Raw genomic sequence first — 13,797 nt, forward strand, 5'->3', positions numbered from 1 at the left:
AGGCCCTTGATTTTTCCGAATGTGCATGCTCCTCACTGGCCCAACTCACTTCTGAGATGTTTTATATAGTCCTATATATTATAAATAGTGTTTCATCACTGTCCTCTCTTAACCATGGAAACCTGCTGAGTGTGGATAGGGCTAGATTTAGCTAATGCTCATGTAAGATGTATGGTCTTTTGTTTCAGGAAATAGGTCTTCCCCCTGCTAACACTTTCTTTAAATGCTTATAGCATTTTAATATTAAATGCTAATCTTACAAACCTTCTAAAGCAATTGTAGATATGATAAATGGAGGGAAAACAGCTTCTCAGCCTGCCTAACAGTGCTAACAGCTCAAGTTTGCCACTTCTTAGAGCTGGTCAGAAAAGGATAATTCTGCTTTAGAAGGGGTGAGAAGAGGTCTTGGCAGTTTCCTTTGCAGTCAGCAGTCCCTCAGCAGAAGGCTGGGCTGCAGTGGAGCAGCCCGTGCAGCTCTTCCTTGCCCCCCTGCAGCCAGGCCCAGAGCCCCTCTGTGCAGGCGCCCGTGACGGCCCCAACGGCGCCGCTGGGGCCGCTGCCGTGAGCGTGTCCTGGACATCTCTGCTCCCGTGTGCAGCGTGGGTGCTGCGAATGCAACACGTGTCTGTCCCTACGTAACAGCTGCTGAGTGTCTCTTTTTTAAAAATGCAATTGTTTATTATATGGCCTTAGATTTTTTACCTGTTTAACAGCATACAAACTCCGCCCTGAGGGTTGTGCCTTCAGGGAAATAAGCACTGCACATATTACAGTAGTTTGGATTTTTGTTCATATGACTACCTCGAGAATCCTCCTGTAAATCAAGGGAGCGTTACCTCCCTTGTGCAATTCAGAAGGGATTAACAAAGTGGGGAAATCCCTGCAAACTCGGGGGTCCATGCAAGGACACCACAGATCTGACTCTTCAGCACTGTCCAAGTTGTGTAGTGCTGTTTGCAAGGCCCTGCTTTCTTGCCTGGTAAAGTAGACTTGAGACAATAGTGTGTTAACAAGTGTCTCCCCACCACCCAAGTATCTTGCATCAATTCGAGTTGTAGAGGATGAGTTACTTGATGAGCTTTGGCACCACCATTGACCTGATTCTATCTGTGTCCAGCTGCAAGAATAAGCTGTACCTGGAGACGCTTCCCAACACGAGCGTGATCATCCCGTTCCACAACGAGGGCTGGTCCTCCCTGCTGCGGACGGTGCACAGCGTCCTGAACCGCTCTCCTCCGGAGCTCATAGCTGAGGTCGTGCTGGTGGACGACTTCAGCGACAGAGGTAGGATAACTCGTGGGCAACATCTCTGTTTATCTGCATGATCAAAGACCTTGCAAATATGTGTGCAGTGCGTCTCTGAAAAAACAGCGTGGCAAAAACGGATGTGTTACATGTTCAGTTTGGATTATTTTAGCTGCTGATGGCATCAGTGAGGCTGCGTTTTGAACAATGTAGATAAGCAGGGAAACTGATTTTAATATTCTGTTCTTAGCCGGTGTAGACAGTTGATCAAGGTTAGGTGTTTGACGCTTGGCATCGTTTTTTTTTTTAAAAAAAAAGTCCACCCCTTACATCTTGTATTTTCTTCTAGATGCAGAAAACTGTAAAACTAGCTTTAGCTTACTTTTCTCCTGATTTTTCTGCTCTCGAAAATTTGTAATATAAAAAGTTATTCTCTGAACCATTTACCTGCTCTGTGATTATAAGTTGAGCTACGGATTAGTTTACATGTTGAGATAAAACATAGGCAGTTTGCACCCGTGTTACAGTGTAAAAAGGTAGACAAATGAAGGAGGAATGAATGCTCCATCCCATGGACATTGCATAGTTAGATCATATGGAATTTGAATGGAGCAGCTGGTGTTATTCTGTACTGAAGAGGGTACAACGACTTTAAGGGTTTATAATCACATCTAGCAACTTTAATGTTTTATCTTCTTTATTATCAGGTGCAGAGTTCAGGTTCTCCCAGATGAGACTGCACAAGCAGCAAAAGCATTCTCTGAAGTGTACCAGAGAATACATCTCCAGAAATCTGGCTCATAGAAAGTAGTAGCTATGCTTGGTTCTGAAACTCGTAAAATGAGCTTGGAAACAAAATCGTATTTGGTGTTCTGACCCATGTCATCTTTTAGAGAAGCATTGCCCAGCAGCTATAGTATTTGTTCTAAAGTACATGTCTTACTAGCTTGCAAGCAGAGCATGCTGGTTTGAAAATCAATCAGTTGTATGAAATAGGTATTTCTTTAGATAATTTGGAGACTAAGCTGCTATGTGAGGTGGGGGGAACACCCTCCCAGCAAGGTCTCTTTATTGCCTCCCTGTCTGGAAGAAAATGAAACAAGCTCATGCTGTAACCCGAGCTGAATTGCACAAATAATATTTTTTACGGGAGAAATGGCAGTAATAAGATCGTTTCCTGCGGGTCTCTCTTCCTGTTCTCTAGACATGGCCTTCTGACCAGGCCAGAGAGAGCAATTCCAGCTCTGCTGCTCACCCAGCTTGCTCTCGCTGTGCCCCCAGCCTCTGATAAGATGCAAACTCCCTCCATCCGTCATCCATCTTTCATGCAAAGGTTGCAAGAAGCAGGAGAGGTTAATTTGCATGCAGCATCTATTCAGAAATAGATAGAAAAGGCTACGTGTATTGGGCAGTGAGCTAAATGCCAGGGGAGCAGAACAACAGGCAGGCATGCACAGTGATAACAACCTCTTTGGAAACCCGTGTTTTCCTGCTAGCTTGGCTGATCTGTGCATGTTGGGACAATTCCTGGTTCAGATGAAGATTTTCCCTCCCGGCAGTCAGTCGTGTTTCTGCATGGTGCTGTTTCCTGCTGGCTGCTGCTGCTTTTCCAGCAGTCAGTGTTTGTCCTTAGCCATGCTGGAGCTGGTGTCCACATCCCTCTCAAAAGATGGAGAGATCTAAGTCTCTAGGAGGCAAGAGCATTACAGGTCCTAAACACATGATCTTGACTTGAAAGACTAGTTACAAAATGCTGTGTTCAGTTTATCCACTGTGTGTACTTAAAGGCTGAAAGTTGAAAGCTTAACACCTAAAATGAAGTGCGGAAACGAGCAGAGGCTCCGGCAAAGATTTTACTTGTGTTGTGTGTGTTTAAAAAGGTCACTTTTTTGGATATAGACTCTGTTATACTGCTGCTCTGATTATCTGTTTATCTCATGATTAAGTTTGGCAGGAACTGAGGACTCTGTGTCCAAGTTCATGATCATCACCTGTGTTCCACAGAAACAGCAAGCAGTTAATAGACTGTGCAGCGGTGTCTTGGTTTCCTCTGAAAATCATAAGTGACTAATGCCCTGCACGAGGTCTGCCAGGTGGAGTGCTGCATTAGTTTTGTTTAGTCCCACAGATCTGCGACAGCATCTTCTGAAATTACAGAACCGCTGTTGAACACTGATAGCTGGAGGCCCCGTGTGAGATTGGAGAGGCACAGTCAGCAGTTAGTGTCAGTGTCTTCCCCAAAAAGATCATCAGAAACTCATACCGAAAGGGAAAAGATGAAGGGATAATTGCACACTAAAAATACATTATTCATTGTTTTATTGAGAGATGGTCCTGACAAGATAAAATATCAGATACACTCCTCTTGTTCCTCAGGGTGACCTTACATTTGAAGGTTGTCCAAACATACCTCTAGCACTTGTAATAACTCCTTTTAAAAACCTGACCATCCCTGGCGAGCAGACTCTGTCCCTCTTGCTGTTGTTTATTGTGCTGCAGTCCTCTGATGGGCTTGAACTTGGGCATTTTTGCCTAGATGCCCTTGAGGTTGTCCTGTAAATGTTGCCTATTTGTTCTGCTAGTTTGTGTAGGTGTTCATAGTAGGACAGACCCTCCCCTTTCAGATATGTATCTAATCAGTTCTCATTCTTGCAGAGTCTTTTTCACATAAAAATAAGCATGGAAACTGTACCTGGAGGGCAGCTGCAGTGTTCTACGTTGTTGGAGCTCCCAGATGAATCATCATCTGGAAGTGTCAACAGCCATTTATTTCTTAATTTGTTTGCGAGACAATTCCGTGACCTTTAGCAATAAACATTTTTCAACCAAAAATGATTATTCTGATGACAATAAGGCTTAATAGCAAGCAACAAAAGTGTTCCTAGTCATGTTTTTTTGTTTTGTATTTGAAAATTGCAGTGTGCTGATACAACTTGCTGTGTGGACTTGGTGACAGGTTTAGTGCTGAATTCCAGATTGGCTGCATCCCTCTGGGAAAGGGTGGCTCAGGTGGTCACTTTGATGTGGTACAGTAATAACAATATGCCCCATTGCCTTAGTTGCCTTGTCTAGTTGTCAAAAGGTAGAACAGACTAGGGAAATCTAATACCTATGAAAACAGTGATTGTTTGTATTTGTCAGCTTGTTCCAGACAAGTATATATTGGGGATTTTCAGCGTTCTCTTTAATGTAAAACATAATAGGTTCTTACTTCTTCACCTTTTGCAGCATTATTCAAAACATCGTAAGCTTGCTGTGTACTAGAAGGCTGTAAGATAATTGCAGAACGTCATTTAAAAGAAATATCTTGCTGCGTACCTGGAGTTAACCATGTGCAGAAGAAAGCCTGTACTGCACAGGCAGTTCAGAAGCACCCGGAGTAAATCCTGCTTTATGACCTGGCTTGATGGGAATGGGTGGTTGGGCTTCACCTGGAATTCCACACAGAAGTCATGTTTCAGCATTAGGTTATCTGCATGTTGACTGACAGCCTCTTCTTACTCATTCTCCAGACTACTTTTGTGTAAATGAGTGTTTTGGAACCAGTTTGTCCCTTGTTAAGGAACACTGTTCAGAGCATCAGTCACACTAAGGCTTTTGTGCGTTCTGTGCAAAGCCCTGTGTTAAGGCAGTAATAAAGCTGATGTGGCAGCCCTGGAAATGCTGTGGTCCCCAAACATCAGGGCTCTTCTGGAGATATTAATTAGCCCGGCCGCCTGCCCTGGGGCTGTGCGTGTGGGCAGTGGCAAAGCCTGAATGTCCTGCTGATAGGAACTGCCCCAAATCCGCACCTGTGAGCGAGAGGCAGCAATCATTTCCCCTGAATTAACTGTATACGGGACCCAGCAGGACCGTGATGTTTGTGAAATCAACACTTGGTGCTTTCTCCATGCGTTTCTGCAGATTTTTCCCAAGTCTGCTGTGGGAGAAGGCTGCAGTCTCGGAGCTTATCTGCTTTATCTGCTTGCTGAGCATCAGGGTAGCCACAGACAAATCCCCTCTTTCCCTTTCAGCGACAAATCCCTGTGAGTTTTTAAATCTCTCTTTATGTTACAGCAAAAGTAATTGTGGATGTAGCCATATGGTGTAACCTGAATGGAAAAACAAGCGTGGGTAAAGCCCTTGGCTGAATCACACACTGGAAACTCGCCCTGGAGGGGCTGTGCAGGAAGGGAAAGGTTGGGGTGATTCATGTGCGGTTTGGTGCAGCATCAGCTCCGTAGCAAATACAACCCTGCTCCATTAACAGCATCTGCCAGACTTTAATTGAAAGGAACCGTGTTCTCGGTAGCTGAAATAGAAAAGTGTTTAATACTTGAATTCTTTTTGATCTCTAACTGGAACAGTAAGGGATTTATGCAGCTAAAGGAATTATCTTCTCATCTTTAGGCACTTGCATTGTGCAAGTTGCTTTTTTCTTTTACATGCACTAAGATGCATCCGCTTAGTGCATCTCTGAATACAGAGTGACTGTTTAAGCCTAAGTAGCAATGGTCATTTTCTTCCCAAATTCCGAATATGATCCTTTCATAGATTTTAACCTGAAAGCATTTGTCTAAGTTTAAAAAGTCAAGATTTTCTTGTAGTTCTGTGCGTTTCTACAGCTCTTCAACTTTCCTTTATCTTTGTCCTGTTGTATAGGTTGTGGCTACTACTGTCTCAGAGGCCTTAAAGGATATTTTTATAAATTAAGTCATAGCATAAAGGTTTTTCTCCTTGCACTTTGAGTTCATTGCAGATCATCTCAGGTCTGTTTAGACTTTTGTAACAGGTCAAACACCTTCAGTGAGATCTCCCCTTGATTATGTGGTGAAAAGTTGATTCTTGGAAGTTCAGAGACTTGGAAGGCTGATAAAATATATTTTTATATTAGAATTTTATCGTGATGTTTGTATGTTATTAAAATTAAGGCTTTTGAGTTTGTGGACCACTTATGTCTTCTGCTTTAACTACCAAGTGTATAAATTTCAAAGACTTTGACTATTGAAATACTTCTGATGGAAAAATTACATAGGTATCGACTTCTGTATCGAAAATGGCTTTACTTGGAATATCAGGTGAACGTTTTAAGTATCCTAGGTAAAAAGCCCAGTCTAGCTGTTTACTTCAGGATCCTTTGTGATAATTTGAACTATCCAACCAGTTCACTCTTCATCATTGTGTATTTATTTCATTCCTTCATCGCCAACAACTGATGATCATCTCCTGGAAAGGAGATGAAGTGAATAAAACACATCCAATTTACTATGAAATAATTGTGTGATGAAGGATGTCTGGTACAGAAATATTAAAAAAATAAATAAGAAACACAGGGTTTTCCATTACAACTCATTAAATACATCCAAGCATGTTTGATACTACAAAGCTCTATCTGTGTAGTTTATACCAATATGAGTTTGCAGGCAAACAGCTTTACATTTGTTTTCCTCACCTTGAAGCAAGTGTCTTCATCTGCTAGGAATCAAAATCTAGATATCTGCCAGCTGCAGTGTGAATCAGCATTTTAATGCTTTACAGCTGCTTCTCTATAGAAGTTAATAAGACGTGTGATTTGAGCACCCTCTGCCAGTGCTCATTCATGTCTATTATTAGTAATTATCGTTTCTGCTATTTAAGTGTACATTTTGGGTGGCATTAACAAAGCAGCTGTTGTAACACAGGGTCTTTGTTAAAGGCGAAAACTTCTTTACTTCGCGTTAAAAGGTAATGCTTCTACAGTTTAAAAATTAACATGGGAAACCTGAAACAAATTCCTGTTCTTTATAGTTTTAATTGCAGTCAGTGGGATATTTCTTCATGGAAGAAATGCCCACCTCGTTCTCCTGGTGCAGTATTGGCATCAGGACCGAGTTTGCCCCTTACCAACAGGCTTGGCTGGTGGTGACGGTGTCTCCAGTGCCCTGTGCTGCCCGACAGTCACAGGGGAGGCTCAGGTGTGAGAGCAAAGTGTCCCCAGCCCCCAGTGTCCCCAGCCCCCAGTGCCCTCTGTCAACCCGCTCACAGGGTGGGCAGCTGGGAACGGCATTTTCCATCAAATATTCTAGTTTTGATATCAGCACAGTACTGGATTTATGCCTTGGGATTAGCAGATGTACTGAACTTTCTGGCAGATGTTGGTGACTTATTGGAGAGCAATTGCAACTTTTAAAATAAATAAAATTAGGACCTGATGATAAAAGTCTAGAAGAGATTAAAATGTGAGTATTAAAATACTCTTCTGACATGGCAGTGATCACTGCTATAGCTCAAATGTGTGCATTTTTTAATTCCAGATGTATTGGTAATTGTTTAATGTATCAAACGCTAGCTTTTCTCCTCTGGTGTACAGGGTACAAGGCAAATATGGTTTTTCTTTGTTTGTCATTCATGGTTATAAATATGTGGCATTATGTAGGAGTGAAGGCCTATCAGTTATTTTTTTTCCAATATTTTGCTTGGCTGCAGTCCCAAAGTGAATCTATTGTAAGTCTGCATTAATAGCTCAAGGCTTCATAGTCAGTTGTTCATTCTCACATAAACCCTTGAGATTGAGACCTTCGTACCTCAAAGTCTGCATCCATACCAACAGAAAGCAGCTTTTACATGAGTCACATATTGGACCTAACTCTCATGTTCTCTAATAAGAAAGTAAGTCACGAATAAGTTTTTGTGTGTCTGTTTTGTTTTTCCTCTAATGCTTGTGTTCTTTTCGCGATCTTTTCTTTGTTTTCTGCAGTGTAAACCCTGCTCTTTGTTCATGCACTTTCCTGCTAAAGGAATGTTTTGGTGCAGGCCGGTCCCAGTAACATTCAGAGACTTTTAAAGCTGTAATCTCGTAGCTCTGCTATGTTCCAGAACGTTTTCGGTATGCAATGTCTCAGCAGTTCATGTGCCGGTGTGTTGCCCTGCTGGCAAGCCCTTCCTCTTGGTTGTAGGCTCCAGACCCCAGGGGTGCTGTCCTGTTGGGTACGAGACTTGTCCCGGGACAAGTCTCTGGCTGCTGGAAGTGGCAGTGCCGCTGCGGTGGTGGCTGCTCCGTGTTTTCCAGTGTTTGTTTCATCTGTCCATAGGATATTGCCAGTTCAGTAAGGGGGTTAGTGCTGGTTAACCAAGCAGCTAATCAAACTCACTCATTTGTCCCTAAGATTCCCCGGTTTGACGGCAGACCGTCATGCCCTGCCTGTTGTTCGTCCTGGCTACACCAAACTTGTGGAATATTAAGTGTGCTGTGAGGAGCTTGCTCCTGCGTCCGCTGCCATGAGGGCTGCATCGCCCCAAAACTAGATAATTTGTGGCAGCAAAACATTGTCGGATGTTAGAGGCAATCAACACGGAAATGATCAGGAGTCACCAAATCACCTCTGTGCATCCAATGTAGGCAGCAGAACAGGAACAGAACGTAAGGGGCTGCTTTAATCTTGAGCCGTATTTAATGAAGTGGTGAGGTGGGAGAGTTGGCCCGTGGGAATCACTGTTCCCCTCGGGAAAGATGGTTATGGCAGAGCAGAGCAAACGGTGTTGGAGGCTGCCCTGGGAATCAGGGGGTGAAGGACCCAGGAGCTACCATACAGACAGGCTGGGTCCATTGCTCCTAATGAACCAGACGTGCTCAAACCTGACAGCACAAGGAGAGATGGACAGCACGAGTACACGCGTTTTCCTGGATTCCCTTGGGAAGAAACTGTTGGGATAGACTTCTGTACAAATGAAAGTTTCCTGAGTGATTAAAAAGTCATGCTGTAGCTAAGATGTTTATTCCCTGTGTTTTTCCCTGCTTGGAAATGCAGCCTGTTAAACTGTCCCTAGAGTTTGGGTGTGCTTATGTGTTAGGCCAATAAATGTGATTTTTCTCGATTTAGGATTATACCTTTTTGTCTGTGTTTAGTACTGGTGTATCCAGAGCTGTAGCTGGGCAGAGAGTGTAGAATCATTATGGCTGGAAACAGCCTTTAAGATCATTGTGTACGTTGGCTCTGGGATGGGGGAGGCTATGGAAAAATTCCCATTGCAAATTCAGGAAGTGGTGATAGGGATGAGGCAGCAGAAATGAAGCAGTTTGGGGCTGGTTGCGGTGCCGCTATCACGGTGCTGAGCCCGGCTCTGCAGCCTGAGCCGCTGCCTGGATCCACGCTGCCGGGCACCTTCTGCACAAAGTGGATGCCTTGGTTTTCCCGAATAAACATCTGGAGGAGAACACAGTGAATGAGACTTCCAACAGCCTCAGCTCTACTAATTCTAAATGTCTATAGTAATTAATGTAAACGGTAATGACTCTCCCATTAGGAAGCGTGGTGGCAAACTTTCAGCATGTCCCATGCACATTAAACTTTGTTCCTGCTTTTCCTTCCTGAACGTGTGTTGAGACCCAGCTCTGATGCAGAGGGCAGTGGGAAGCGGGGCCAGCAAGGCCTCTTTAGACATCCCACTGCAGAACTGTCATCAGTGAAGCAAAAGACAGGAATTTTCTGGCCTCTAGGTCTTTTCTTCTTTGTTTGTAAGAAGATTCAGCTCGCAAGGCTGTGATCAGCTTAATCAGTTGCTATTGTTGGGACTGGCGTTAGCAGTGCAATTTATTAAATCGGTTTATTATCCTCCCCACCAACTTCAGTGATCAGAGGGTGAAAACATTGAAAGAAAATTAAAACTAGCGTAAGTGCTGCCTGTTTGTATAGCGGCATATTTGCTATTTAAAAGGATTACTCATCTGCACCAAAACAGGAGAGTTAATTTAAACGATGAAGAGCTTTCTATTTCAGGGAGGCCTGGCTTGCACATTGTGATAGATTGGGGAAGGAGTATAATTCATTCTTAAATTGTTAAACAGCATGTTAGGACCACGTATCTGAGCCAGGATGAATGGAGTCATTTGTAATCTTGAATAAGCATGTCACTGTGTAGGAAGGTGACAGGAGGGTAGGGATAACCTGTAAGCAAATGCCCATAAACCAGTTGCACTTTGGGGTTCGATGTTTGTACAATAGCCAGAATAATTTTTTTTAGGAAGGAAACTACCCTTAGTTGCTTGGAAAAGGTTTCTATGTGTCTTCCCATGCCCTTCTCCTGTGTCATGAGCCCTTCAGCAGGAGAGGAAGCGAGGACCCCAGTTTCCAGAGTGTAACCTTCTTCCTTTCCTAATCTCTCTTCATCCTCTCATGTTGAAACTGAAGCAGGAAGCAGGACATGGAGTGCATGTTCAGCAGAGGGAACCTGTTTCTCCAGTGGTATTTGAGTAATCCAGGGAGATGGTCTGATTTCTGCAATGCTGCCCATTTCTAATCATTTTGAAGAGGGTTGGTAGCACTCCTAGGAGCAACCACCCTGAAGTCACTGGAGAAGTGCTAGACAGGGCAAAATGCAGAAGCCAAAAGAGGTAGGGCCTAAAGTAACATATAAATCGGGAATACTTCCCTACGAGGGAAAGACTGCCGTGCTCTAGCCACAGGTTCTGACTCAAAGTTGCAATATATTTAGTTATTTCTGACCCAAGATCTCAAATCTTGGTACCTTCCTCCCTGCCAAACACCACAGAATTGTCCCTATAACAAATGTGGAAACACTTGAGGCTGACCACATTATTGCTGTCTGAGCTCTGTTGATACTAAAACCTCTGCCCTGCCCTCCTCTAACACAGGAATGTCTTCCTGAGTGAAAGGAAAGGCTTTGTTTGCAGTTCCTTCAGGTTCAGGCATCTGTGGAAATAGAGGTTAAATGGGATGAGACCACATAAACAAATTTGTTACCCTTTCAGCTCTGGGATCAATTAATGACCTTGGCTGGTCAAAAGTCTGAGCGATGGCCAAATTATTCTAAGCAAACAGCAAAAGCAAATGTGTGTAGGACAATTTATGGTTTGAACTGTCCAAGAATTACTGTAGCTGTAGGTGAAGGTCAGTTCTGTCCTCTATGTGCCAGGGAGTCCCAAACTGCCATGAACTTGGGCAAAAAGGCCGTGCTGTTTTCTTCAAAACAGCATCTGGCTCTGTGCATCAGCAAATGATGGAGGCTCCATCTTCCTGCAGGGTCTGTGCTTAAAAACAAAGGAAAAATACCCTCAAGTTCACAGCAGGCCTGCTCCTTATTTAATCACCGGGCAGCAGGCTGGTGTATGCGTGTAGTTACCCTGGATGTATGCAGGAATTCCACATAGTGAATTTTGTGGTTGCCTTTTGGGAAGGCAACTGACGCCTTTGCTATTATTTCTATGTAGATGCCAGAGGAAGGGAAAGGAAACAAATCTAAACTTTATGAGCTCAAGAGAATGAAGTTCATTTGTACCACAAAGCAGCTGATAAGGGAGTAGCTGCCTGACTTAAAGCTTGCAGGTGAAAAAGGTATTTAAACTCCTTTTACACAGTTGAGAATAGCTTGATTTCTTCTAGTGAATTGTTGTGGAAAATTAATGTTAGTCTGAACAAAACTGATGTAAGATAAGCTGCAAACAGCTGGGTGGTTTTGCACGAGTCTCTGGGCACGTCGGTGCACCCAGGCGCTGCAGGCCTTGCAAGGAGGTAACGGGATGAGGGGCCTCTGCCCTGCCCAAAACTGACCCCATGGGGTCCGGGACCGCAGGGCCTTGTGCGCCAGCCCTGCATGGCAGCATCGTGCCCAAGCTGCCGTGATTCCCCACTGTTTGCGTTCTTCAACTATAGAGAAAAAATAAACCGTAGTGCTGCATGTTTGGCAGACATGCAGTGGCCACAATGAAAACTCAGGGATATCAGAAAATCCCGTATCGGAAGGTCCTTGGTGCTGCAGGTGTCACCAGCTCCTGGCATGGAAGGGCAGCTCCGCTCCGCCGCGGCCACCAGAAGGGAAGAGCGGTAGGAAGGCTGCAGAATTTGGCCTGGAGAAAAAGAAATCTGATTTTGGAGAGCTCATGTTATCCAGACAGCCTGTTGAAGCCTCTCCTTATTCTTTGCACTGAGTTTTATTTACAGCTCAAAATAATAATAAAAAAAGGCCACTGTATAAGTAGTTCTTGACTAGTACTGTTAATGTATATGCTGTATATCAAGTTTATTGCAAAATCTGTTAGCAAGCTACCAGCCTAGTTTTTAATCTACAGATAATCTAACTCTTTTATATATGTTTGGACTGTATTACTTTGCCCAGAGTAGACATAGCCATTGGAATCCATCCAGTTCACCCAACAACTTTCATTAGGGAAAATTGCCCTCGTAATAAAAATTACTCAGTGTGACAAGGTGCCAAAATATAGATTTTTAAAGCCTCATAAAATTTTGTAGCAGTTAATGCTGTTTGTTTGTTTTTGAGCCTTTCTTTTAAAAACAAACAAACAAAAATACTTATTTGTGATAATTTTTAGAAGAGAATGCAACGAAGGCTGGATAGAGGAAATGCAGCATGTGTTAGGAAATGAGAAGGCATGCTCTTAAAGTGCCCTGCGTTGTACTTTGTGAGGTTGTTTGAAAGTCCGTGACCCTCCTTTAGCAAGCAAAAGTGCAATGAAATCTGCAAACGCAGTTCACGCTGCATCAGCCGTAAGCTGATGACGTGCAGTGAGTGAGCGTCGTGTTTCCTACGGCCATCGGGGCGTCTCACCGGAGCATCCCGTCCTCTGGGGAAGAGGCCGGATGGATCCTGCATCCGGAGGCGGCCGGGGTGTCCCTGGCCTCTCCCGGCACCTTCCACCCGTGGGGCATTTCCCACCAGTGCAGCAGGGCAGGTCCCTGCTGCAAGCTTGGAACTTGGGTAGTTTTTGATGCAGGAATGAAGCAGGAGAGCGCTCCCGCCTTGGTGGCTTGGAGGGCTGTTTGACCAGGCTGTTTGATGCGATTCATTTGTGCATGAGTGGGCGGTTGTGTTCTGTTTTTGGGGAAATTGACCAGCTTTAAAAGCATTGAGTGCAATTTCCTTGTGCGAGTAGCGTGTCCTCTGTGTCCTCTGAGATGTGTCAGTCTCTCTACAGAGGAGTCTGCGAATCCTTGCAGGACGTTCTCATAAAGCTCTCCTAGTGCTTGGCCAGGAGGTTTTCTGCTCTTTGCTTTCCCCTTTCTCTACTGCTTTCATTTCTGTCCTCCCCTTCTCCATCTCTTCCTGGTTCCTCCCTTTTTTATTATTCCTAAGCTTCTGCAGCATCCTCAGAAGTCTTGCCTAAGAGGCTGTGTTAAGCCTTGGATTTAAATTAAATTATTCTTACTTTTTTTTCCTGAGGCCACCTTTGACTGTTCAGAACCTACTTCCAAAGATACTTTTCTCTTTTGTTTTCTTTTTTTCCTCCTTTTTCTTTTGTCTTTTTTCTTCTTTTATTTTTTCTTTATTTTTTCTTTTTTCCTTTTTTTTTTCTTTTTTTTCCCCCTTTTTTTCTTTTAAAGAAACAATCTGTTACAATATTACAAGCTTTAATTTCTTATCTTCTTACAGAACACCTGAAGAAGCGTCTGGAAGATTACATGGCCCTGTTCCCAAAAGTCAGAATCATCCGAACCAAGAAGAGGGAAGGACTGATAAGAACGCGGATGCTGGGGGCCTCGGTGGCCATAGGGGACGTCATCACGTTCCTGGATTCCCACTGCGAGGCCAATGTCAACTGGCTGCCTCCTCTCCTGGGTA

At 43.8% G+C, this 13,797-nt stretch overlaps 1 protein-coding gene across 1 annotated transcript in view; it reads left to right on the plus strand.

The window, feature by feature from the left end:
- Positions 1–13,797, plus strand: part of GALNT10 (polypeptide N-acetylgalactosaminyltransferase 10) — a 70,859-nt gene that overhangs the window by 37,915 nt on the left and 19,147 nt on the right. Inside the window, exons 4-5 of the mRNA XM_088536765.1 lie at positions 1,118–1,284; positions 13,609–13,794. Of these exons, the coding sequence (XP_088392891.1) occupies positions 1,118–1,284; positions 13,609–13,794 (353 nt within the window). The remainder of the gene's footprint in view (positions 1–1,117; positions 1,285–13,608; positions 13,795–13,797) is intronic.

Source organism: Tinamus guttatus, unplaced genomic scaffold (genome assembly GCF_059628265.1).
Source record: "Tinamus guttatus ecotype Peru unplaced genomic scaffold, ASM5962826v1 Tinamus_guttatus_pri_ptg000710l, whole genome shotgun sequence".
In the NCBI taxonomy this organism is placed as follows: Eukaryota; Metazoa; Chordata; class Aves; order Tinamiformes; family Tinamidae; genus Tinamus; species Tinamus guttatus.